Below are 27,177 nucleotides of genomic sequence, written 5' to 3' on the forward strand. Positions count from 1 at the left end.
TACCAACATAAAAACATAACTGATCCCACAATTATAAATAAGAGCATTAACAACTGTCAAAATAGCTCAATTAGTTAATGGCAATAAATGGCAATAGGAATGGAGAAAGGGCACTGGACAACAGATGGTCTATAGGGGTCTTTGTTCCAGTATTACCTATAGATGACTGACCTCTTCTGGCCAAACACAGAACAGCAGGGCCAAATGCATTATTTATGAGAATCACCTCTGTTCTAACTGGTCCCATCTGTGAGCCTTGCCTCTGCAGATGTTGCTAAACTGCATTAAAGCCCTAGTAACTCGTGTGGAAGCAATGACTGCTTGTGGATTACAATGTGGCCTATTCATGATCTATAAGTCAGCTTTGTTATTCACATCAGGGGGTGCCCTGGAAAGAATCTGATCTGAGTTTCAGACAAACAAATAGCTCTATTGTCCTCCAAAATCAGTCTGGAAATGAGCAATGAGACCATCTTTCTCTCCTCCTCCTCCTCCTCCTCCTACGCGACACCATAAACAGATTCCAAATTCAATATTTTCCGCTGCTATTATCTGTGGGATATGACAGATTAAGAAGAAGTAGTCATTGTATCCAAAAAAGAAATGCTTTAATAAAAGGAAATAAATACAGTGCTTTGGATGGCAGTTAGAATCCATTACAGGCATGGGTTATTGCACAGCTCTAAGGACAGACAAAAACACTTTCCCAGACATCCATTCAAATTTAGAGCAACAGTGGTAACTGACACAAATGTAACACATTTCATTCAGTACATCCACAATAAATTTCAATGCTTATATCTCTTTCTCACCTGGTGACTGATTACATATGGCTGCAGGCCCTTCCTTATTGACCTCGGAACATTTTACAGACTGACACTGACAACACACCTGTGACAGCGCTTAATTATTTTACTTAATAATGGCTTCAAACTGGCATCAACAACAGTGAATCTACAAAATATGTAACAGTGGACATTTCCCTGATGCTTATGGTGCCTTTAACAAGAAAAATATACTGTCATCATTCAAAATGCTGTGCGTTAAATGCTCATATAGTCAAAAGTACAATGTCTTTTGACAAAGTTTTCTTTAATGCTCTCCAGTTTAGATGATAGTTTTTTTTAGCAAGCAGAGTGAATACAAATGAAAATCTGTGCTTGAATCAAGAATTGCTCAAATGGATAAATGTTCACATTTCACATACATTTTGGAAACACACAGCCAAATCACAAACAATGGCAGTGACACGAATGTTATTGTTACGATGGTCTGTCCACACTTCCACATTACATATTTGCTGTGTCTGCACTGACACACTTGTATTTTTGTATTACATGTCTAAGATCTCCAACTGCGTGCCTGCCGTCCAAGTAACATGTAAAAATTGCTTTCTGCATCTATCGATGCGATGTACAACATGCTCAGCAAAATGGGCTGTTTTCTACATAATTTCTGTGCAATTCATAGCTGATGAATGGGCAAGCTCCACCAGATCAAATATAGCATCACTTTCATATCACTCTCCCACTCTCATTTGTCCCTGCTTCCATACTACTTCTCGGTCACCTTTTGTCATCTGAAAGGCAGCCTGGTTTCAGTCAGTAGGCTAATAAGTGGATTCCATTCAGTGGTGGACCAGGCGACGACAGCCCTTGATTGTGTGGAACAGTAAAGCAGCAGCTTGCACCATAGCAAATTAAAATAAGCTCTTTGATAACTATAATATTACAACAAGTAGGACACAAAGAAAATTTGACACTGACAATAATCAAGTCTGTCACATGTAACTAACCCCATAAACAGTAATCTAAGGGCAATTCCATTTCTTCATCCATTGCAAAAGATTTTATTAGAAATCCATAAACATTCATGAGTGGTTTTCTGCTCAATAAAGAACAAAAAACAGTTTCTTAGATGTGTGTTGGCACTCTGCAAAGTCTTCTTGTTCCAACATCAATTTACTATTAATATGATACCATGCAAGTTAAGTTTTTAACTTCTGCATAATCATTACTGGGCGTGTTTTTAAAAAGGACCACATTTGACAGGCCTACGATCCATCATTACCGCAGTCATTTTTTTATGACTGCTTTGACAAACCTAAGGCAAGAGTAATGAAAAGCAGTATGATTTGTTGACTCCAGTTGTCTAAATTTGTTTCTTTTTGGAGTAAATATTCAAGGAGTGTCAATTAGCCAATAAAACTCGTCTAATGGCTGGAAAATACACAGGTTTTTAAGACTAAAGAAACCACTCTTTCACACAAATAAACAGACTGACATATCTATCCATTGCTCAAAAGGGGAAAGTGTGAATTGGTCATAAGAAAAGGCAAACGAGATACAATTAACTTTTGCGTGTAATGTATCACAAAAGCCTCAAAATAAAAAAGAAGCTACTTCTACCCTAGGCCAATTACTTTTTCATAGCGTATGAATTAGCCTTGGCATTACTAAAGCAGAGCAGCTAATAAGCTAGACACATAAATGTTATTTGGCCGCAAGTTTAAATCCCATTTTTCCCAAGATGTGATGCAGGTTTCCATCCACAAGAGCCTGAAAATGAGCTATGAAAAAAATATATTTTTTAAGAAAAAATACATCTAGTACCACCAATTTCATCTGGATATCAATATAAAGATATAGCACAGAAAAAAATTCTATCCATAACTTTTTCTTAATATAGAAGCATGAAAATTAATTTGAATGACTGATTGCTTTGACTGAGACCTCTTGGCTTGTAAATTACATCATCAAGAGATTTTTAGATATAAACTGTGTGTAAGAAAATAACAATACATGTCCGGCACTTGCTTAAGAGCGTAGATATGTATGTCATGATACAAGCCTCTTGTAGTTTTAAACCTGTGAATGTAAATGTCACACAGAAACTAATGATGTCCTGTAGGATGTTCAGCTGTAACTGTTGTTAGTAGGAGACATTTGGTCCCTGTTACTTTAACAAAAATTGTACTGTTAAGTTGCAGATAACTAAACACAAAAGATAATTTAGTTTTAGTTGACTGTTTAGTATAGAAAAGTATCATGTTTTTATTTGGTGCATATCTATTTCAAGAATCAACCAATGTTAAAAAGAGGCGAACATAAAAAAAATAATAGAGGAATCAAAACAAACTGAAAATAGCATGTTTGTTATATCTTTCTTCATACTTCCAGAACATTATTAAAGGGATAATGCCCTAAGTTTTTGTCGGAAAAACTAAACTGAAATATTCTGCATGAATAATATGATTTGGCTAATTTTGAAAGGCATTGCATTTGCAAGTTTTTGAGATGTAGTAGCTAAAGGTTTATTTTAAAGATAAAACTACTATTTTTTTGACAATTACATTTCTCTCTCCTTCGTGTAACGATAAAAAAAAATTAAGTTTAGTTAAGTTTGTTAAAAAGCACAGACACAGAACTTGAAGCCTCAGTGACTGAAGGTCAGGCAAGTGTGTCACAAGGCTCCAGAATGAGTCTGTGGGAGAGAGGCTAGATTTAAGCACTGATTAACAGGAAATGTATGGACACTTTATCAACAGGCTGCAGCTGTTTAAGGTTGAAGACTTGGGAATGAAAGTCCTATGCATCACACTTATTAGTCTCATATTCCATGTTTTTATGTAGCTTGTGTTCATACTGGCAAAGGGTGCACCTCCTTAGGGGTTCCTAGTCCAACACTGTCACCCTTAGGGTGCACAATTGTGTACAAACTACACAAAAAGAGACAAAATGCACGTCTCATCACTTTGTCTGTAATGATTCCCAAGTGTTAAAAGAGCTGAATCACAGGGAGATATAGGAAAAAAAAAAATATTAGTGTATTTGAGCTGCTTATGTGCATGAAAAATAAATGAATTAAGTTTATTTTTGTGTCTTGTCAAAAAGATGACATACCCCTTCAGGGTTAGAAGACACTATTCAAGTGCGTATGGGTTGTAACGAATGTGCTGCTTCAGTCTGGCTCCGGAGTATCTTCTGCTGGGTCAGAGGGTGTTGTCTTCTGCTTGTATATGAAGGTCAACAGGAAGAGTGCTATGTCATGTGAACACCAGTAGCCTGTGTGAGAGGTCACTGCTGACCAATAGCGACTCTCCACCAGACCCTCTCGGAGCTCAAAGTCGACGCGCCGCTCCAGCTCCACTATAAGACAGAAATAGAGACATTACAATACCATCCCAACCCATCAACAAATGTGAGACTTTCTCTACGATTGTGAAGTGAATGAAGTGTTGGACAGGTTACATGAACTAACATGATGTGTCAGTAGTGGGTGAGGTGGGCCGAGTCAAGGTGGAGAGGCCGTATGCTGACTGGCTTTCTGTCCGCTTCTGCTCCTCTTCCTCAGTGTTTGCCCCTCCCTCAAGTCCTAAAGACACTGAGGGCTGGCTGTTGGAGCGGGAGAAACGTGAGAATAGGATACCTCCGATGCCCTTCCCTATGCTCGCCGCTCCTACATTGAGTGTGGAAGGGAGAGAGGAGAGAGAGAGAGAGAGAGAGAGAGAGAGAGTGAGAGAAAGAGAAAAGATATGCTGGGTGGAATGTGGTTCAGAACAAGACAAAAATAATGGTAGTAATGTTTTTCTTGTTGTTCCTGTTTTTTAATTCTTTATTTCAATTTGTACAAAACACTCTATAACTAGGTCACTTTCCTTGCCCTGCCCGATCACCACTATGGCTTTAACGGCAAAATGGGCGCTCGCCCCTGAAGAGCGCATATAAACCGGGCATGAGTAACATGGCAGGTTAGTTGCCCAACAAATGCTTCCATGCTTACCAGTGGAGCCATATCCTTTACCTCGTGTGCGTCTACCAAACATACGTAAATGCAACCAGCCTGCTTCACTTGGATTGATGGACTTTTCTCTTTTACCTATGACTGTTTCCTACACCATCGCATCAGCGATCGTGTGATCTGTCTTGCCAGTTTGTTTACTCCAGTGTGAAGATTGAATCACATGACCTCATGGACCAAACCAGCCAATCCGTTTTCTGTTCTTTGAATATTATTTACATAGTAAATGAACTGATGAATAGAATAGTTGAATGCTGGTCGAGATTGGCAGGATTATTCTTTATTATAATTACCTTTATTGATTAATTGATTAATGAAACATATGTGCTATATTAAATTTGATTTGCTTATTCTAATCAACTATTAAAAAACCCATCAAGGGCTCAACCTATACCCTGCTCCACGTGTCCTCCATCCATCCATCCATCCGGTATGGTTGGCTGGATGGTACAAACCATATGGTTTCGCTTGTTCGCCAGTCACTCTCTAACCTGTCCAGTGTCCTCCGACTGCCCACACTCATTCACACAATTTATTTCAAAGTACAGGAGAAGCAAAGCCCATTGAGCCCATTCTGCATCTGTCCACATGATGGCACTGTAGATGTGGTAAAGTAGTAAAAGTGAGGATCTGAATCTCACAGAAGAGAATAGATTTTCTCCAGAGTGAAATTTAATTCGCTCAGCTCTTTCTCTGGGCCTCCCTTTGCTATCAGAACTCATATTATTTCCCTATGCCAGTTCTAAAGAGACTGTAGAAAAATTGCATGTATTAAAAAGAGAATATTTGCGCCTTTTATTACCCACCCCAGACATTCTTCACTATAGTAGCCCATCCTCACACATTTGTAAGTAGTTAAATATGACCTATTTTGGTTTTATTCAACTCTTCTGGACAGGTATATAATATACAGTTTTAGTCCTAAAACCTGTCAGGTACTATATTTGTCACCATGAGATAGCTTTAAAATCTTTCAAAGAACGTAAAATATTGTTCTAGTCATGTACACTATCAGAATTTGAAAAATGATGGTAATGTTTTACCCATTATGCTGGCCTTGCCCAGATTGGTGATGGACTCTCCATAGTGCCTGCGGGCGAGGACAGGAGAAGTGCTCGGGCTGGGGATGCTCTCAGTGTCAGATGCTGGGTCTTTGACTGGGGTCAGGAAGGTAGGCCGGACCTCCTCATAGGATGTGGGGTTAGTGGCGCTACACCTGATAGAGAAAATAAACCCCAAATATTCAGAACATACATACTATGGAAACATTCGTACACAGTGTGCGTACAAGGGATAACATCAAGTGTTATAAGATGTAAGATTCATTCTTACCAGTGTATCTGAACAGGTGCAATATTGCTGTAATGTTTGAGGATGAGGGGCTCCAGTCTGTAAGCCTGAACAGAGCAATAAAACTTCAGTTAGCTTACAGTATAGATAAATGACTTAACTATTTCATGTTGTCAAATACATACAGTGCACATTTTTTATTTAAACATCTGACTGGGTAAGTTGCAAAGGTCTGGTTCCACAATACAAAAATAAAATAAAATCTTGACTTGCTGTCATAACCCTGAGTGAGAGAGAGCATCTGTAAGGGCAGGGGCAATCAAGGGAGACTGACCACAGGGTCTGTGGGATGGAAGACATTGAAGAGCCTGCTGCAGATGGAGGTGGGCAGGATGTGGTCCTGGTGGCAGCTGGTACCAGGGCGGATCCCCCTCAGGGCCAAGAACACCGCCAGAGGAGAACCCATGCAGAAGAAGTTTTCCACCTGAGAGACAAAAGGTGAAAAGATGAAATATTAGTCCTAATATTTTATCTTTGGTATTGACATAGATAGCATTTATTCAATGCTATGAACAGCAATGCCAAGGGTGTAATCATTTCTGTTTTGTTTTCTTATAATAATGGACACATGAAAATAACTGAAAGGTACCACAAATAATTACAATTATTATGATAAATATTCACGTGAGGAAGCGGAAACTAATCATGGCATCTGGTGGTGTACCTTGGTCTGAGTTTTGAGTCTTTTTAACAAATATCCCTTTAATAAAAACACTGAAATCATTTATATTTATAGATTTAGAGTAATGTCATATTGTAATGGTACACATACAGAACATTCACATACTGTAATCGAGCATCTTACCTTAAATTTGAGGGCTGGTGGTGCTGAGGGTTTAGAGGCCTCCAGTGTGAGGAGTTGATTTTCCAGCTCTTGTAACCTGAAGCAGAAAGGGACACAGTGTTAATAAACAAGAAAAAGAAATCTCTGAAACCATAGCTTAAAAATCAGCTCCAATACAATCCTTTTTGAATATCCCTGTATGCATTATTATAACTTCAAGCTACCGAAACACACATACTGATTCTCCCATCATCTGTACAAAACATTTGTCCTTAAGCCAGTCATCAAACAATCTCAGTACCACTCAGCAACAACCTTTTTTCCAGCAGCTTCCTGTTTCACTAAGGTAATGGTGCACACACTAAATGATATTGCACACATAGGGCGATGGGTGGTGTAGAGATGTATTAAAAGCCTCTTCCCTTCCATTTGATCATGAGGCGCCACAATACCTTGCTGCCTCACAAAAACAAACAAAAAGGAAATACAACTTGCCACCTGAAAATGGAGCATGAGATGAGCAGCTCACAGCACACACTGTATTACGTGCGCCAAAAAAAGGTAAATGCTAGGTTTGATATTGAATTTGAATTTGATTTGGTTTGAAAGGTATGAATAGCTTATGATAATTGCTTATATTGACAGAGCTGAAGAAAACATCCAGCTAGTTAATTATTTAGTATTCTGCTGCTAAGCAAACCCAAATTCACAACTATTTGAAATTATTATTAAAACATGTACTGTATATCAAAAGTTATTTCTCAAGCCTCCCTGAGATCGTGACCACTGTCTTCCCAGTATCTCTTGAGGATCAGCTCACAGATATACAAGCCAAGCTAGGAGTCACTGAAGATTGACATTAGCAAGCTCTACCTATTCCTTGTGAGCCGTAGCTGCTCTAAAATATGCTTCTCCTCATAGGACATCCAGTGCAGGTCCAGCTCCTCTTCCACAGTGTGATGCTCCTGCTGACAGAAGCGCACAGGATCCCAACCTGTCATGATGTCATAGGTGATGACGCAGCCGAGGGAATGGGACACAATGGACACTTTGCCTCCCCTCTCCTCAAACTCGGGGTTCCGGGAGCAGAAAAGTGTGTACAGTCTATTTAGCTCCTGTGTTAGGCCCTTGGTAATCTGGAGAGACAGGGAGTGGAGAAGTTTTAAGGAGAAATAGTGTGTCACACAGAACTTTAATTTCTGGTTTCTGGAAGTGTGTGACTCTCACCTCATCACGGTAAAGGGGGCTGTTGTAGTACATGATGTCCATGGCACTGCTGTTGAGTAGATCTCTCAGTCCTCTCACTTTGTCTGGTGTTATTGAGTCTACCGTATCTACAGAAACAAAGCACCAATATCACAGTATAAAACAGAGATTGAATGTCCCACAATGGTGCCTGTATTCATACACTCAGTGGCCACTTTATTAAGTACACCTATAAAATCTAATGCAATCCAATACATCAGCTCAACTATAAATTCTACCTTTACAAAGAGGAGAGGTGGTTCTAATGTTTTTCTCACGCAATTTACAAACACAAGGGAGGAAGAACATTAGAAATGCATTTCAGTATAATGCAGTTCAATCCCACTGCAGAGTACAACCTCAATAAAAAAAACATTTGGTTAAATAAATACCTCTTTGAAGGTGTCAATCAAAACTGAACATTATTATCTTTGTAAAGGTGGAATTTATGGCTGAGCTGTTGTATTGATTTACATTAGATTTTACAGGTGTACCTAATTAAGTGGCCAATGAGTAAATAGAGTATATGAGTAAAATATGGAGTAAACAAAACTTTTAACAAACTTTTTTATTTACTTAGTGGAGAGTTGGGAAGCTCGTGTGGTCTGATCTGACCACTCTCCTTCACACCCATTCAGTAAATTCTACATTTTAGCCTACATCTGCACAGTGACCATGGTTAGGACAGATCATGAGTTGCTGTTACCTGCTGTCCACACTTGTATAGTTCTTTAAGAGATGACTATGCTTCATGAACTTTTTCCATTAGGATAGGAAATACTGACACAGGAGAACAACTTAGATACATACAATGTATACAGAGTTAACAAAAACACACACTTAAACTGCTCACACTTGAAGCACAAACCAAACAGACAAATAGGAATGAACACATGCATACAGGCACACGCATGCACAGTCTCAAAAACACACACTAACCTCCATCCAGTGCAAGTTTGGAGCGCCACTCGACAGGCAGGAACTCCACATGCTCGTCATTGTGCTCTGAAAAGTGCTTCTCTTCCATCTTCCTCACACCCTCCCTCAGCCTGAATAGGCACATAACAAAGACCATTCAGTATATGAGGACAACATCGCACACTGACACCTTCATTACTTACTAGAGAGTTTTGGGGTATATGTTGGCTAATATACTAAAACATTAGATACAAAATGCTGATTTAGAAACATCGTCATCATCACATTGTCTGGGCAGCAGTGTATTATAATGACTAGCTCTGAGTGGATGAGTAACATCCTCTACGTATATCTGGCCCTGCTACAGACCAACTAGAGACTGGAAGTCTGTGTTTGCACTCGTTCTCTCAGTCTTTAATGACTGTCGGGAAGAGAAGAATGACGCCCATTTTGCTACTCAATGATGCAGCAGCTTCCCTCATGCAGCACACAAACACAATGGCTGCAATGCTACTAGTCCTATATGGGGCAGCATTAGCTCGCAGGAAACACTAAATACAAAGAGAGCGAGGGTGAGGTAGGGTGTTGACATGGGTAAATGGAGGCTAAGAGGCTTTTAGGTAACTGGTCTGTGAATGGGGCACCTAATGCAGGTTTTGGCAGGACTATCTGCAGGCTAGTGTTTCTGCAGGGGGAACTGAAATGCTCAGAGGGTTGAGCGCTGCATTACAGAGATTTCTCTGCTGCACCCACAAGGATTCCCTTGCTTTTATGTTGTCATTAATTGGGCAGTGAGCTTTGACATAATAGGTTTAGCGAAGATAGATTTTAAAAAGACACTCGTTCTAAAGCATAATAATGCCCTAAATCCCCACAATTTTACTGCTGCTAGGAAAGGCACTGAGCTGAAATTAATTCAGGTTCTAAATAAAAAACAAAACAAGAAACTGGCTAGACATGTCAGGTTGATCTTTCCTCTTGGCTGAGGAAAACGTGTATGCTGTAATCCCCAGGGAGCTGGGAATGAGGCTTAAAGTGCTCTGCAGCTTGACTTGGTCTACTTTACCTGCTTAGCTGGCCTAAGCCGTGGACAGTGGCCGGGTGATAACTTTGTGACACAGAGAGACACACAGCTCTGGTCTGCACGTTCTGTACTACTGCCTGTAATGTTCATGGTCCAGGACCAGTACAGTGGTGCCATTTAGGGTCAGACATGTCTTCACACAGTCCATCAAACAAAGACACAAAAATTAAAAGGACTGTGCTTATCTTAAGTAACAATTCAAAACTGATTAACTGCCTACACACTGATGAGCTGCAGCAAGACTTCACTGGTGTATCACTCTTTAAAAGGCAAGGACACTGCGAGAACTTGCTTTATCGGGTTTCTTCTTGTAACTTCCCCATTGTGGCCTCTATACAAATACTATTGACCGAGTTCCTCATCATAACATTAAGCCTTTGAAAGACAAAGAGAAGTCGACAGGCAGGTTAAAGGATCAGCAAGTGGTGGGGAGTCTGCATGCTCCAACTGAGTTTGGGCTGTTTTTGGTAGCTATCGCTGGGAAGGGTTCTTTTCAACATGTACATATCATATCTCTGGTGAGCATTTTTTTGTTTTGTTTTGATAGCCAAGCCTACCAAGGAAACAGCATGATAATTATCAGGTCAGTGATAGGCTCTGGCTGAAGTCTACCAGCAGACATTAACTCAGCTAATTCTCACCAGAAATGAAAACACTATCAATGTGGTACAGCATGTGGAAAGCAATCATAACAGCCTACTAACCTAACAATTGGGCACTGCCATCACATGGAGATGAAGATGAAGAAGTTGCTAACTGTAATGTTGTCTAATTTATAATAAAGGAACTTGTGTTTATCAAACGATATTTGTTGCTAACTCACAAACTCGGTGGACACACGTTACACTTCTTCTGCTGCTAATGTAGCCAATAGAACAGTCAGTGCAGGCTAAGCTCTGACCAGGCTGCTGCAGAACGTTCGTAAAGGAGGAATGCGCATAAAGACAGAAAATGTCTGCGCAGAGAGTGTGTAGTGTGTGGCTGTGTTAGTAAAAGAAATTGATTAAAAAGGTTGTCTGGTCAAGTTTGGAGTTTTTCAAATGCCAATGGAATGTATGAGGCTATGGCAATTTTACCACTGCGTTTTTTCCTGCTTTGCATCAGGATTCTTTATTTTAGGAGGGCATAAAACCCGATGCCCCCCATATATGATGCTGGTGCCAGCACCCCAATAAAATGGGAGGAAAAGGAATTTTGTTTGTGCTGCTCAAAACATTCAAGTTAGATTTTGAACACAGGGAAGCACAGGATTGAAATTTGGATTGATGATGTTAGTTTACTTTTTTAAACACATAGCATGAGTCCGAGTTGAATGGATATATACATTTCATCTCGATTTCTTTGCAGTATAGGATGTACAAGTGTTTTATGTTCCCCACAAATATTTCCCCAATGTTGTGTTGCATGCATATTGCACTGTTTCTGTATTTGCTCTTACTGCAGAGCCTCACTAAATGCAATACATCAGGCAAATGTTTCCTTTGTTTCTTTGTGTTTTCTCAAGTTTCGGTGCATTGTGCTTTCTTGGCCACTGTACTGCCGGCAATTTAACACTACAAAGTATAAAGTAAGAGAACAGCAGGAGAAGACAAAGAGAGTGAGAAAGATGGAGAGATAAGGGTAGGAGACTGAAGGTGCAGTGTTATTAAGAGAAATGCTTGAAATAACTTCCACAGTTGCAAATATGGGTGGCTTTGGGTGAACAAAGCAGAGAGAAAAACAGTGACATTCCTGATTTAGTTAATGCAGTAATACGCAACTTATATTCAAATGCTTAAACAACAGCTGTTAATATATAATGAGCAGTGCTTACATTTTTCTGTGAGAACTGTAGTTGTGCATTCCATAAATACAGTAGTTACATACTTGGCAAATGTGCTGAACAAAAAGGTTTTCTGGAATCGCAAGAACCTGCCAGACAGGTCGATATCTGAAACCCATCATCACTTTAAGCTCAAGATGCAATATAAGCTTAGTCAGGAGGCCAGGGAACACACAGAGATTGATGTTGCACAATTCATAATTATGTAAAGGAAGAATATTTTATATTGTTTTGTGTCTGGGTTGTAACAGATAGAGATATAAAGTAAAAAGAAGGAAGAAGTGAGCTGTCTTTATAAAAGCCACAGGAGGAACAGAATGAGAAGTGTGAGAGACAGACTGTGTCTGGAAAAGAAAGGAACAGAGAACAAACACACTTCATGACAATTCAAACATCACATCATCCTAGTGAGACTGTTCTTTAATTTAGACTGGATTTGGTTAGTGTGTGAATAAATTAAAATCTGCTTTATCCCCTTTACAAATTCTAATGGAACAAAAGTGAAAAACTCAAAGTGAAAAACAACATGCATACAAGCAAATCCTCAATCAACTTATCTTTTTAAAAACTCACATTCCAGTGTTTTTAATAATGCGCCCCTGGTCCATCTTCTGTCCAATCCCATGGACCACAAAGACAATGTGTGTAGTCTGAGGGGGTCTGTCCTCAGGTGAGGCCTCCTCAACATAACCCCGATGGAGCCGTGTTCCACTGCTGGAGGCTGGAAGAGGAGAGGGGACAGGGTTGGACTATTATCGTAGCTAGCTGTCTGCTTGTGATTTTCTCTACAGTAAGAAAAGGAAAACATTTGTGAATATTTTTTACAGTATTTTCTGTACTGTATTGCTAAATACACACATTTCCACTCTGTTCAGTAAAAGGCTATAAATATCTAAGTGATGGTGTTTAAGTAACATGCTGTTCTGAGTCCAAAGAGGCCAGTACGTGAGACACGAAGTCCTGCTGTGACTCTGTGGCAGCACTTGTAATGTGCCTAGAGGGTTGAGTGTGTGTCTTTATTTAGAATCTATAGTCTAGTCCAGTCATGTGCTGTGCGGCAAGGTGATAGGAGCCAATGGAATTTGCTGCTGTCTGGATAGCACAAAGGAGATTTCCCCTCATTGAGCATTTGTGTGTCAGTTATACTTGTGCCATTTGATCAAACCTAGCCCCTTAAGATTGCAGATGGACACTGTGTGTTTTTCTGGGATAATCCAGTTAGGAGACTGAACTAGCCATGTTTAAACAACAGTTGAATAACAGCAAATGGCAGCACACTGTGAATGGGAAGTGGAAAAAGAAAAACGAATGAGTATCACGTTATAACGTGAAAAGTTTGTTATAACTAGATGTTTTTCATGTTATAACAAGATATTTTTATGTTATCATGACATACAAACTAATCACGTTATAACAACTTTTCTTGTTATTACAATATACTACTTATCTTGTTATGATGTGATAACTTTGTCATAACGTTTCACATTATAATGTAATAACTTATATTGTTATAACAATATACTATTTATCTTGTTATAACGTGAAATGTTTCATGTTATAATGTGATAACTTATTGTTATAACAAAAAACATTTCACGTTATAACTTGATAACTTATATTGTTATAACAACACGTTATAACAATATAACAAGATAAATAGTATATTGTTATAACAAGAAAAGTTTCTTGTTATGATGTGATAAGTTTGTTTGTCATAATAATGTGAAAATATCTTGTTATAACATGAAAAACGCCTTTTTATAACAATAAACTTCTCATGTTATATCGTGATACTGATCCGTTTTTCTGTTTCTGGAGTGGCAGCAATACGCTGCCATATTAGACTCTTAGTCTCGTTTGACCTAATATTTGGCTTCACAGAAACTATAGTAAGGGGCATAACAAATTGTTTATATGTCAAAAAGTGTAACTTGGTTCAATAAAAATCTTTATTTAATACTATCAATGTATCAGTGTATTATATACTGTACTATTCCTGGTTTCATAATCCACATTTTTACAGTTGTAGTAATATGTACTGTACTATGTGGTGAGTAGTGAGAGTAAAACAGTTTGAGCAAATGATTTAAGCCATTAACTGTTCTAACAGTGGATTTCACATTAATTGAGGACTGATATAAGTACAAACTCACATGTACAGTATGATCAGGGAAATGTTTGTCCACCTTATTATATGGAAAGACAATGACAGTGTGTACATTACAGACCTTTAGAGAAGCCCAGTTTCTGCGTGACGGTGCGTGCAATTTTGGAAGTGGTGGCATCGCTGTAGAGGTATACCTCATCCACGCTTTGCCAATCCACATGGGTCCGACTCAGCTTCAGACTGTGGATAGCTGTAGGGGGGCAGTGAGAGAGGAGTGAGTGAATGAATGGACAGAGGAAAGTGAAGAGGGCAGATGGCGTGGGATTTTGGGAAAAGAGAAGGGAAAAATCAGGGAAAAGGGTAAAGGAAAAAGGTTCACCGATACAAGGGGTTGTGATTACAAATTTCAGGGTGAATACAGAGGAGGAGAGATTGAAGACATTGTAAGAATTACACCAAGTTGCAATCATCTTAAATGCAGTACAAAAAAGCTAAAGTCTAGGATCAGTCTGTTTACACAGCTCAATCAAATGCAGTCTGGAGCATTGATCTGCAGTTGGAAAGAAAAACACATCAAACTATCACACACCATGATTGCATAATTCAGCTCTTGCTTGTCTGTCCTGCTTTTGTATCATCAGACTTTTCTGTGCCGATATCTAAATTTACATCACTTTCAGTTCAATTTTTCTCCATGTTGTTGCTGCTTCAAAATGTAATGCAGTGACTAGAGCAAGTAAGAGCAGAGGTATGGCTAGAGAGGAGACACCATTTGCTAGAGAAGCTAAGAGCGATAAATGAAACTGGTTGACTTGAGAGAGTTATTTATGTCTCTGCAGCATGTCCTTCAAATGTCCTGTGCAGTCAAGTTCATCTGGATGAAATTGGTAGAAGACTTTGGTGTTGGTCCAGTGCACAATCATGGCTCCTTGTACTGCTCTAAACCAATCTGGGGATTAAAACCCTTAAGAACGGGGTAAAGTACTTGGAGAAATAAAAATGTTCCAGATGACTTTTTTGCCAGCTTGAAACTTGTAATAATATAGCCCAAAAAACAATGCAAAATTAAATAGATAGAAGAATAGTTAGAAGAAATGTTATTATTGTATTACTATGGTGCTTCAAGAACCTAAGACTTACTGAGTGTATTTTTTATATACTGTATATACACCTTTCATAGAGGAGTGGAAAAATGACCAGGGAATCACTTGTGTCATGTGTCAGACATGTGCATCCTTTCAACAGGTTTCTTTTCTTCGCAATCATTCTTTAATATTTGGACATTTATTAGACATCCCTTGGTAATACACTGACCAGGTCTACAGGGCAGGAGTAAGAGAGACATTTACTTTTCACTTCCCATGTAAATGAATAAAACAAGATATATAGCAACCAAGCCTGTGTGTTTGTGTGGCACATGATGGGCTGGGCCTCTGTAGTCAGGCAGGCAAATTTCTTCATTGCGAGGCCAAGCAGTTATTGCACCTTAACTGAGACCTGTTCACTCTGAGGGCAACCAGTGTGAAAAGGAATGGTTGCCTCTAAAGGAGAAGGACAAGCAGGGTCAAGAAGAAGAGTTTGTCACAAGGAACAGAAGTGTTGAAGTGAAGGGCACTAATTAAATTTGGAATAACAAAAGGGAAGGACATTGTTTTTCTAGCTTTTCTTTTTTTTTGTTTTGTTTCAGATAAAACAATAAAGCTCACATTCTGAGGAACCTGAGGTGAGCAATACAGTAGCATACACAGTTCCCCCTGTCACACGTTTTCATTTATCTTTGCAGATCCTCAAATGAAACCACTCAACAGCAAAGCAAACATATGCTTAACCTCTACCACCACACAGAATATCACTAAACCACTCTATGACAGCAGCAGTGAAGGGGAACAATCAACTATTCTGAGAAGAGAACCTTTCACCATCTAGTTTAGCTTCATCTCAAACAGTTTAAAGTGGCTTCCTTTCCTCATCTACCTCATGGATTCAAGCAAGGACAAAGGAGAAAAGGATGGGGGCAGGTGTCATGAGACCTACACACACTTATTATACAAAGGTGGGTGAAGCCACTTCAGACTGTTGAGCTTTACTTGTAGCAGAGTCCACTGTAAAACAGGAGGTTATTAGTCCATCTAGAATAGAAACTATGTTGAACTTCTCCAGTTAGCTGGCTTAAAATATTAGTTTGATGGGATTTACAAGTGGAAATGTAGCCAGTAAGATGGAGGAATACTTAGCGGTTGTACATGGACACTTCCTGTTTTACAATGAAAGCTAATGCATTGTGAAAGGAAGGGAAAGATGTACAGAGGAGCTGGCAGTCAACCAAGAAAGGTTAAAAAGTTTACTGAGGGAGTCCTCTAACACTGCTATGGCGAATTACTGAGGGACACAGGATGAAGGAGGGGGTTAAAACTAAGGGATAAGGGGCAAGGAATGTGACCAGGAACTGGGTAAACTGTTGAAGTAAAAGAGAAACAAGGTAACTGTGTGTGGGAGTTGGGGAAACATGCAGGAAGCACAGAACTGGCAGGGGACGAGTGAAAGAGATGAAAAAGAAGGGAAAGGGCTACTAAAAGGGTACTTCATACTGTAGTAGTAGTAGTAGTAGTAGTAGTAGTACTATAATACTCTCAACCCAGGCGGTGAGTTATGCAGGAAAATCAATAGGCTTTAGGTCAATGGCCACATGGATTTAGTAAGAGATGAGGACACAGACCCCGGAGCTCCCTGTTCAGCATTTTTGATGAGGGTCAATACACCCAGAACTAGGAGAGTGATGGACCTCTAAGAGGCTGACTCTACGCAACATGTTAGGGGGCTATAGTAAAGGGCCACAATGGCTCATCTGTTCAGCTCATCACTTTCAACAGAGAGCTTTGTTCATTGCCCTTAGAGTCAGAGCTGGTGATGGTGGTTCATTAATGATACTGCCAGAGAAAGTGGGAGATGGGGCTTGAGAGATAAAAAGGGGTAAAGAAGGGTGGCTTTTTGAGGACCAGCTTATTTATTTCACTTCCACTGGTTTAAGGGGTCTTTCCTATGTTGTCTGCTCACTATCCCAGCGAGGAGATGAGATAGAAATGTTTCCTCAAAAAGCAGCAACAACAATAGTACCAAACTCTGGGTCACAGCACAAAGGGAGAAGCTCTAGCAACTAGGCCCAGTTAAGGCTGCAATGGAGAACTGGGAGAGCAGCCTAAATCCATTTTAATACAACCATTTCTAACTGAGCCTAGGTCTAGTTCTAAATATTAAGATTGAACAGGTCTGAACCACAACAGAAAGGAAAATCTAGTCCCATTAGGACCTAGGATCTACTAGGAGAGAGGATACACGCTAGCAGATCTAATACAACAGAAGTTAAAAAAAAGAAAAAAAAAAAGAACTTGGTATTTTACAGTACCTTGGCAGCGTTTGCGCTTGTGACATGTAGTTTTAGCACTCGTCTGATATCCACTCCATTTGAACAGAAAAGGGAGGTAGAAAGGGGGCAGGTGGGAGAGAACTAACAACCAAGAGAGAGTGAATAATGGCCATTACCCTGATGTCAGTCACACAAGCTACCGCTGTCATCAGTGGGGTATACGTAAGCCTACAGCTCAAAATGCAGCGTTGCTTGATATATGCCTAAGATGACTGAGGTAGCATCTGTTTTACATGTTAGAGAAATCTACTGTCTACACTGTGAAGACTAAACATTTCATAAAGTTAACCACCATGTCTTAAAAATCTTAAATTGTGTGTATGTGTAATACACTGCTACTCTTCTAAAAAAAAAGGCAGTATTATTGGAAAACATTTTTAAATACTTAATTATAGTAGGTGGAAGTTCCTTTTCCACACAATACATGACTAAAATAAGAAGAAAATAAAAAATACAACTATATTGCACATTAAGTAACACAAAGACCAAAAATTAGTGAACATTTCAAGACCTTTTGCAAAGAAGTAACACACAAATAACATCACAAAACCTTAAAAGTTCCTGACAGCATCCAGCACTACTTATGTTTCCATATGGATTAATATTGTTAATATTTTGCATATCAGAAATGTTTTACAAAAATAATGTTGAATTGCACTCACTGAGGAAGGAGCATACTGACAACAAACATACAAAGAGATCTGTAAATGTGTAATATTACTCTTACTTGGAGCTGTACAGATGAGAAAAATTTACAGGGCAGTTCAATACAATATTTCTGTGGAGAAAACAATGAGTGAATTGTAGCATTTTTAGAGAGAGATAAGTAAAGATAATGTTTATTGTTATTTTATTTGAAAAGTTATTTTAAATTAATAAAGTGATGTAAAAATGCAATTGATGCACCTGTTCTTGTAATTGTGCTTTAATGTAGAGTGAGTGATACAATGGCGGCTGGTAAAAAACTGTTCCACAAATACAAATTACTTTATATTAACACTGAATTAATCATGTGGCAATTACCTGGAGTAAATAATGTTTTCTGTCAGTAATTTAAATCATATACTGACAAGAGGTGATGATAAAGATAATTTCATTGTGATGGTTGTTTGATGGCAACCAAATCAAATCTTTCCTTTTCCTTTTCAAAAAATTTGTCTAAAATAGCCAAACAAGTCTATGTGCTATGCTGATAATAACATACATAGCATATGTCCAAATGATTGTCCTACAGTCATTACAAAATCAAACTAACAGCAGCTCTATGTTCATTAAATCACTGAATCAGTTGTAAATGGATGTCTTGATCTGACATTAAAAAAACCTCCTCTGCATTTGTTAATCAAATGAGCAAAGTCCACAAGTCTCAGATCTGAATAAATCATTCATTCCGTGATAACACAGGCATCAGACTTGCAAATGTCAGCAGTGTGTCCCTCAGCAGAGGTGAAAGGCTGAGGAGGAGTGAGAGACCTGCTGAGTGCACAGGAAGTTTGTTTGCTGTAAAAGCTATTAGTAAAGTCCATTGCATTATAGCACTGATGGATCCATCCATAAAGAAGTGTTCCCTAATGACTGGAATATCTACTATGCACAGAATCCTTATATGGATGTACTGAGGATCAATTAATTTGTGTGGTAGTTTGCAGTGTATGACCATCCTTGGGGTTTAGATCACAATACAAGATTTTAATATCACAACTGAAGGCACGAGTGCACCATCACCACTAATTTCCAGATCAGACCAAACAAATCTTGCTACTGTGAGCAGTAGGTATAAACAATCTCATGTTTATTAAGGGTAAAAGACGCTTGCCGCCTGATGATTTCAAACATAGTTGATATCTCAAGCACAAGTGACGACCAAGGGCCTATACTACGAAGCAGGATTTGGGGTTAGTGAGGTAAGTTCAGGTTTAACCCTGGGTTTTCAGTCCTATGCCGGTGGTTCACCTCTTACCGGGGTAGATCGCCATGGTAACTTATGCTGAACACCTAACTCTAGAGAAGGTTATGTTGGAGATAACAGATCAACGCGTATAAAAGCATTGCCTATATATGCTACTGACCAATCAGTTGTCTTGGAAAATGGCATCACCGTTCATAAAAGATCCTGTGGAGCTCGGTGTGCAGAATAAAAAAGAATTAAAAAATAAAAGCTTGGTCCGCAGATTTTGAGAGGATCTCTTAGGAGGGCAAGAGTGTTCAAAGACCGACAAAACCCTTGCACTTTTGTATCCCGATATCATCCTACACGAGAGACTGATTGAAGCACTAACGCACTGCACTTTTATAAGATATGAAAGTAAGCCTACCTATCTTTTGCACTGCTCTATTTTAAGTTTTAATTCACCCATTATCTTTACATTTTATCCTTGGTGTTTTATGTTTTTAATCATCCACTGTGTATAAGTTTTATTCCTGTTTTATTCCCTATGCCTGCCTGTTTATTTATACATTACTGTTTTATGTGTAAAGCACTTTGTAATGCTGGTTTTGATAAGTGCTATACAAATAAACTTTATTATTATAATAATAAATGTAATTATAGTCAGATCTCGTGCCCTAATGATGGTGCAGTGATATTATAAGCCTATTAATTAATTTACGCATTCACACAGTTGGCGATTTTTTGCCAGCTGTCCTTCCTGCATTTGGCAGCTGCAGCTGTGTTACTTTCAACTGGATTATGTATTTAACTTCTTTATATTTCTCTAATATTATAGTTAATATGCCGCTTTGCTGCCAGTAGACTTGTCCATGTTCGCGATTTGTCATATGCTGCAAACAGCCCCCCTTTTATGTGAACGCGCTTGAGGCTGGATTGCGAAAATCTGGGTTGACTTATCGAGTTGATAACTAGTGCTGTGTGCCGCTTACCCTAATTGCGGTTGTTAGGGTTAGTGAAGCCAGATAACAAAAAGAGATCCCGGGTATGTTAATATGCTTCATAGTATAGGCCCCAAATCTAACCCAAATCTGACTTCTGACAAGAAATAAACAAATAGAAAAAACATTTTAAAAAATCCCAAGAGCTAGTTACTAGAGGAGCAATTTCTGGTTCTTTGACTCATGTGTCAGTCATCAATCATGCAGTGTGTTCCCAGTCTCATATGCTGGTTAAATATAAATATGCAGCTAAATATGTAGCATACACAAACAAACGTGTGGGCCTTGCCTAAATAACAAAAGTATTATGCTGACAGATGACCCTGTGCCCACCCTGCTGGATTTATTTTTCCTTGACATCTGAGAAGCCTGTCAGACTGGGACACACCCTATAGTTTCCACCATAGGCTTACGGCTCTATACCCATATACACACAAATCAGAGAAGATTTAAGTGAATGGACGGGATCCTCTTCTAATTAAATGTTTTTCCCCCCATTGTCAGCCTCAATAACTGAAATAAGAGCTGTGAGTGCCTCTCTGATGCCACAAGTTCACAATCTGTGCTCAAACGGCAGCAGTCACTTACATCTACACAGGTAAATACTACAAATTTTGAACAATGAAGCTCTTTTTGATTAAAGGAACAGTTCACCCTAAAATCAAAAATACATATTTTTCCTCTTACTTGTAGAGCCATTTATCTATATAGATAGGGCAGTTTCATGTAGAAAACTATTGGTAGAAAGAAAATAGTTCCTACATGAAACTGCTCACAACAAATCTGTGGATTATCTTGAGTAACAGGGTCATGATTTCTGGAAAGAGACATACAGGTAAGAGGAAAAATATGTATTTTTGATTTTGGGGTGAACTGTCCCTTTAAGGAAAATTCATCACTTCAAGTTCACAAAAGCCATCAACTCAATCATTATTTCTTCTGATCTACTGTGAAAACCACCACTGTTCATTTATGACTATAGCACTAAAACTGACTACTGATCTTTCTTAGAATACACTTTATCATGCATAAGCGATTTTACTTCTGATTTTAGCTTCCTCCTTTACAATTCATGAAGAATAAGCAGAAAATACGTTTGTATCATGAGAGAACAGGACATTCATGCACTTTTCGTACCTAGCAGTAGTCCTGCCCACATTTTGATGTTATGTCTGCATAGCAGGCTGCCTACCATATGTCTATTGCTTTCCCAACGTTTAGTCTCAGCTAGCTACTCAGACACAAGGAGAAATGAGGGAGAAGGAAGAGAGTAGAGATAGGGAGGTGGAGAGATACCAGGGGAATTGTATGTACTGCAGTAATGTCAGAGCGCAGCTCGCTGGCTTTATGATCCATTTATCAATTGTAATGCAGTTCAAGGCAGTCTAATGATGGCTCCAAGTGCTTCAGATTATTAGTTCCATGATAAAATACTCTACTGTGAAGGCTCCCTGTAATAAAGACCAAAACAAGGTGAATTAACAAGATCTATCACTCACTTTGCTTTAATGCTCGGCTAAATATAGGAGTGGAAAACAATCTGCCAACAAAAGCAGCAGGAGGGTTTGCACACAGATGCTCAGTGTTTCAAGTTCCAATTATAAGAACATGTAAAAATACAGCAGGCATAGGGTTTTAATAACATATGTTGTGTAAGGGTACGTATTTATTTCTCACTACATGATATGGTAAGTAGAATTATACTGCATTATTTACCCTTGCAGTAATACAGCTCATCCATTGGACAAGCTAAGGTCATATGATCTGTGTGTTGTGCAATGAAGGTGCCTCTAAGTGTCACACAAAGAATATGTGTTCCCTTGCACTATATTTCACACACCTGGCTTGCAAATGATCTGACTATGATTTCTCTGTCCTCTGTTTATATGCCTGCTTCCATATACAGATATTTTAGTGTCCATGTATACATGTACACAACTGCTTGTGAATCAGGGGTGACCTTCCAGTTTTGTCTCAAAACATCTATGATTCAGTTCAGGAAAGTGCCAGTAGCTACGAGTACATGACACAGAGTGATGATGCAAGCAAGACCAACCTACTGTAATCACTTTCCATTGCTCTTTATTTATAGGCCTTAAATTATTCTGAGTAGGGGGGAGTGACAATGTCCTGACATTGTGTACTAGACACAAGGCAAGCCAAAAAGAAAAACAACAAAAACTGACTGAGGCTTTGTGTGATTAATAGCAATTTGAGTGTGAGTCATTATGCAGTTATTATTCAAATACAACCAATCAGGGTTACAGGAAACAAGGGTAATTCAATGATTAACTGCTATTCTTTGATTTAGGCTCATTTAAATTTAAATGTTTGCATTAATGTTCCAGATAACCATGGTGATGTTTTGATGCATGTTTCTGTGTCTCTCATACACATTTGCTCAGTTTTTATAATGCAGACTAAACATTTTATCACTCTCTGTAACAGGTGCTGCGTGTGTTTCTCTCTGCTTCTCACACCCACACATTCATCACCAGTGAAGGTCCTGTAGTTCTGGCTGCCTCAAGGAGAATCCTGAATCAAAGAACCTCTTTCTTATTGCCTTTCACAGCTAAAGCCTGCTACATTTCGGCTAATCCAGCCCAGCGAGAGAGACGTGCCAAAATGTATGAGCTGCACCTGCTTTACATTGGGAGCATGACATGACAAAACCTACACTCACATGAATGGAATCACCTGCTGCATTAATTTCTCTTGACTGTGCATCGATACTACAGCAGGCAGGGCCGTCACATCATTCACCATTTATAACTCACAATGCTTTTCTTTTGGCTTTATTGTGAAGACGATGACTTTGCTTTTTAATGGAATTCATTACTAATAACACCTTTAGGAGCATTTTATCTCCTCACTGCCCTATACAGCATTATATTTACACTATTCACAGCACTATATAGGTGTTCTTTTACAATATGCTGCCTGCCTGGAATAAAAATACCGCAGGGTTGGTGAATGCAGGAGTAAAGAAGTATATAATGTATGTGTTTTGGTGAGTGAGCAATAATGTGTTTAGGCCTTTTGTTTCAACCCCAAAACACACTCTGACTCTATGACAACATTCACCATCAAATCTAGTTATAATCAAGTTATTAACTGTGTTTATTTATTAAAACATTAGTTGCCAGAATGGATGCTTCAGTACTGTGTTGTTTAAAATATGTGATACAGTTTGTAGCTTTCTAGATTCAGAGGCTTCTGCCACAGATTCCTAAAATCCCACACATTTTTCTACTCTTCCCCTTCCTGTTCACTCACCATCTTTGCTATCGACAGTCCTGACCACCAAATCCGTCTCGAAGGTGTCCTGCATTTGTTGCCCACGGAAATGGTTCAGGTGCTCATGCTCGATGAGGTCACTTTCCTCTTCCTCTAACGGGAGCCAGGTACCATCAATAAACCACTGGCCTCTCATGACTGGAATATGGTCTTGTTCTGTAAAACAGTAAAAATAGCATGGACTTAGATACAAAAGAATTACTTATTTATAGGGATGGACATTCTCATGCCAGCCTTGTGGGCCAGGAAATTTTCTTTTGCTCTTTATATGTTAAGGTTTAGACCCCTAGTAATGTTATGGAGCTTTTTTTCTATGAGTGGGTCCCCGTTTTTGACACACATGCACACGCATGTGGGTGAGAGGGTATACACTCCTGCCAGTGGTTTCACACTATTCCACTAATCTAAAGATGGCAGTAACATGCCAAGATATGCGGCAATGTGCCAACAAAGGCAGGGAAGAGGAAGACCGCAAGCTAGTAAACATCAATGTAAACAATGCTGGATTTAAAATATCGGCTTTGCAAATGTTTTATGAGGAAGGAAATGCATTCAGCACATTTGTTAGAGCTCAAGGATACACACAATGTATTTTGGTGAGTAACACTGAATGTAAACAAAACTTTTGTAACGTCTGTTTACAAGAAAACTCCACAAGGCACCGTGAAGTAGAAATCCTCCCCAGTACCAGTGGGTTTACAACTTTCTAGTAACTGACTGCATCACTTAGCTTTTCAGAATGTGTTTTCTGATTTCCATTTAACTCAACAAGTCTAGAAAATCCAGGAGGGCCAGGTCTCAGTGGCTTATGGAGTGAGGCCAGTTTTGATTACAGTCTTGAGTGACATTATTAACCGAGTCTCTGGTGGTGAATAAGAGTGTAAAGGCAGTTTTGAATGTAGGCAAACATTGCAAAAGACAGGTCCCTTTCTGTACAGAGTGAGACTGCTCATCTGAACAAATATAAAACACATGAGCATACTCTTATTTACAGACAGAGAGGCTCACCACAATGCTAAGGCTAAGATAGACACACAAGAAAGACAGACACTATTCACTCATTTGTTTAGGTGGTTCAAGTCTGGTCAGAGAAGATACGTTTGTACACTTCACATAACATAATATGATGTTTCAAGTTCCCATGAAGTGAAGTGACCTATTAACCTTTTTTGCTGCGTTCACATGTTAGAACATAAAGCTATTACAAATATGTGCTGAAACACGTTCTAAAACTTTCCTTTTTTGTATTTTTATGGATGTTTTACTTCCTTGGATTACAGTACATCAACAACCCCTCCCCTCCACATCTCCCATTACATGAAGTGGCCTCTCTCTCCCTTACTGATATACTTTTGATTAGCCTACTTTTTAAATAATCTCCTCTTTTATTAGTTTCCATCTCAAATATAGTGCATCGGGGTCTTCAATGTTAACATGACACCTTGTTAGCAGTGGTATAGGCCAAGTTGAAAAGGCACAGCGAGGGTCTGAGCTGACTACAAAGGACTTACATCCACAGCATGAACATTCAGGAAAATAACTGCTTCTCTAAATGTCACTTGGTGTTAACCTTCAAAAGAACCAGCTACCCATGAACCCGTTCATCGAGGTCAGGTTTTCCGAGGCTCTATAGTGACCGCCTTCATTTGTTCGCTGCCTTTTCCTGGAAATATCCATGAATTAGTTAGCACAGATCAGCTGAGCCCAATCGACTGACTTCCTGGGTCGTTTAGATGTTCCCAATAGACCTGGCTAAGTGATTACTTAGCCAGTGAAACAACTGCAAAACAATGCAGGACTCAGCAAGTAAATAAAATAAATGAATAATCAGCTGATAGTTTTTATCTTTTATGGGAGACCTTTTATGTGATCTTGCAATGAGTCTCTGAATAAACACTAGACTTGTGAGTGGTTGTGGGTCATTAATCTGTATGCTGTCAGCCATTATACTGCAGAATATAAAATATTTATGAGGTATATAGGAATGAGTACCTATGGACATTCATTCAGTGATGCTCCTGATACCTGCCACCAGGAGAAACATAATTTGTGACAAAATGTGATTTTATAGACTTTGATCAGAGTTGATTTTTATGATACTCACGCTTCCAGTAAACAGGATTGCACTCCCTCTCTTTAACATCCACCTCATAGAGTCCTCCCCGAACACAAACAGGCTCTATGTTGATGTCAATGCTGTCAGGGTCCCTCTCATCCGAGGACACGGTGGATGTCTCCAAAGACCCCCGGCCTCCGTGCACACTGCTGGTCCTCGTCTCCACCGGCACTGCACCGTTCAGCCCCCTGCTCTCCACACCGTTATTTCCGCACTCTTCCTCCCCACCGCGGACCTGTGAGCCTGCTGCACCAGGGTTCAGCTCACAGTATTTCCGAAACATACGCTCAATATTAAGTGAGTCATGTCCGACAAAGGACTTCCAAGTTTTCTTGTCCTCTTTGTAAAACCAACGCACCTCCTCCGGACCGAGCTCCGTGACCACCTCGTTGAAGCGTTGTCTGGAGCTGTTGGACCTGGACCTCTTTCTCCTCTCGAACAACGGACCAGCGTTGTTTCCGTCGTTGTCGCTGTACTCCAGAGAGCTGCTGTCAAGGTAGGCTGTCGGGGAGCTCAGGTCCAACAACAACCCGCCCTGTGTGCTGTGGTGTCTGGCGTGTAGAAGCGGCAGGTGTCCGTCCAGACCCGACTGGACTGAGGACATCCCTGCCCGCATCGTATCGTCCATTGGACTCATCTCGTGACAACACGAAAACACATCGCTTCCAAATTCCCACTCCTTGTTGTTGTTGGTAGCGTCGACGCTGACCAGTGAACCTTTACCGTCGGTGCTCAAAGAAGAGCCTAATGTGGACGTTTTGGTTGTAATGTTGAAACTGCTCATAACTATCTAGGCAACCCCAACCTCCTCGTCTGTCACTTCAAAGCTCTTACTACTTCGCAACAGCTGTCACAAGATGGCATACTAGTCAGTGCTAAAATTAAAATGTAAACAAAATTAAAGATCTCCAGATAAGATCCCACCGCATCGCAGCTACAACCATCGATGTATAAAGTGAGGCTACAACAGCTTGTTAGCTTGCTAGCTAGCTAAGCTAATGAAGCCGGTTGAAGAGGTTGGAGAAATCCGAGGCTAGGTTATTAGCAAGTCTGCAACGTTGCAACCAGAAATCCTTTTCACCCTTTTTTCTCTTTTTTTAACTAATATAAACCTGTGTCAAACCAGTCTCTTGTCACCGAGTCGCTTTAGTCCAGCTTGATAGGAGTAATATTGCAGTCACCATACTTTGAGTGGTCCGGTCTCTGTGGAATTTCAGATTCATTCGTTGTCCAAACAAATCTTCCGTAGAGGCAGTACTGTAACGTGCGTGTGTAAGGCTTGACAGCTGACGCATAGATCACAGGATTCATTCGTGAACGCGCACGTAGAAATTGCGCATG

General features: G+C 39.5%; 1 protein-coding gene across 2 annotated transcripts; it reads right to left on the minus strand.

The window, feature by feature from the left end:
• Positions 1–591: 591 nt before the first annotated feature.
• On the minus strand, positions 592–27,177 carry ddhd1a (DDHD domain containing 1a). 2 transcript variants are annotated; one of them, XM_044166229.1, is made up of 14 exons: positions 25,825–27,177; positions 23,700–23,876; positions 17,514–17,615; positions 14,232–14,360; positions 12,577–12,724; positions 9,119–9,228; positions 8,162–8,268; positions 7,808–8,070; positions 6,956–7,031; positions 6,425–6,574; positions 6,133–6,197; positions 5,844–6,016; positions 4,261–4,458; positions 592–4,148 (listed from the first exon to the last, which is right to left on the minus strand). In XM_044166229.1, the coding sequence occupies exons 1-14, from the start codon at positions 26,618–26,620 to the stop codon at positions 3,961–3,963; spliced, it is 2,682 nt and encodes an 893-aa protein (XP_044022164.1). In that variant the 5' UTR covers positions 26,621–27,177; the 3' UTR covers positions 592–3,960. The 2 variants fall into 2 exon arrangements, with proteins under 2 accessions (XP_044022164.1, XP_044022165.1); XM_044166230.1 differs by lacking the exon at positions 17,514–17,615 and having other exon boundaries at positions 25,825–27,173.

This window comes from Siniperca chuatsi, linkage group LG15 (genome assembly GCF_020085105.1).
Source record: "Siniperca chuatsi isolate FFG_IHB_CAS linkage group LG15, ASM2008510v1, whole genome shotgun sequence".
Lineage (NCBI taxonomy): Eukaryota > Metazoa > Chordata > Actinopteri > Centrarchiformes > Sinipercidae > Siniperca > Siniperca chuatsi.

Coding starts and splice junctions, on each gene's coding strand:
- ddhd1a (XM_044166229.1), bottom strand. CDS start 26,620: ATGAGCAGTTTCAACATTACAACCAAAACGTCCACATTAGGCTCTTCT. Junction 12,725..14,231: donor GAAACTGGGCTTCTCTAAAG/GTCTGTAATGTA, acceptor CTCCTCTTCCAG/CCTCCAGCAGTGGAACACGG. Junction 6,198..6,424: donor TCCATCCCACAGACCCTGTG/GTCAGTCTCCCT, acceptor TGCTCTGTTCAG/GCTTACAGACTGGAGCCCCT.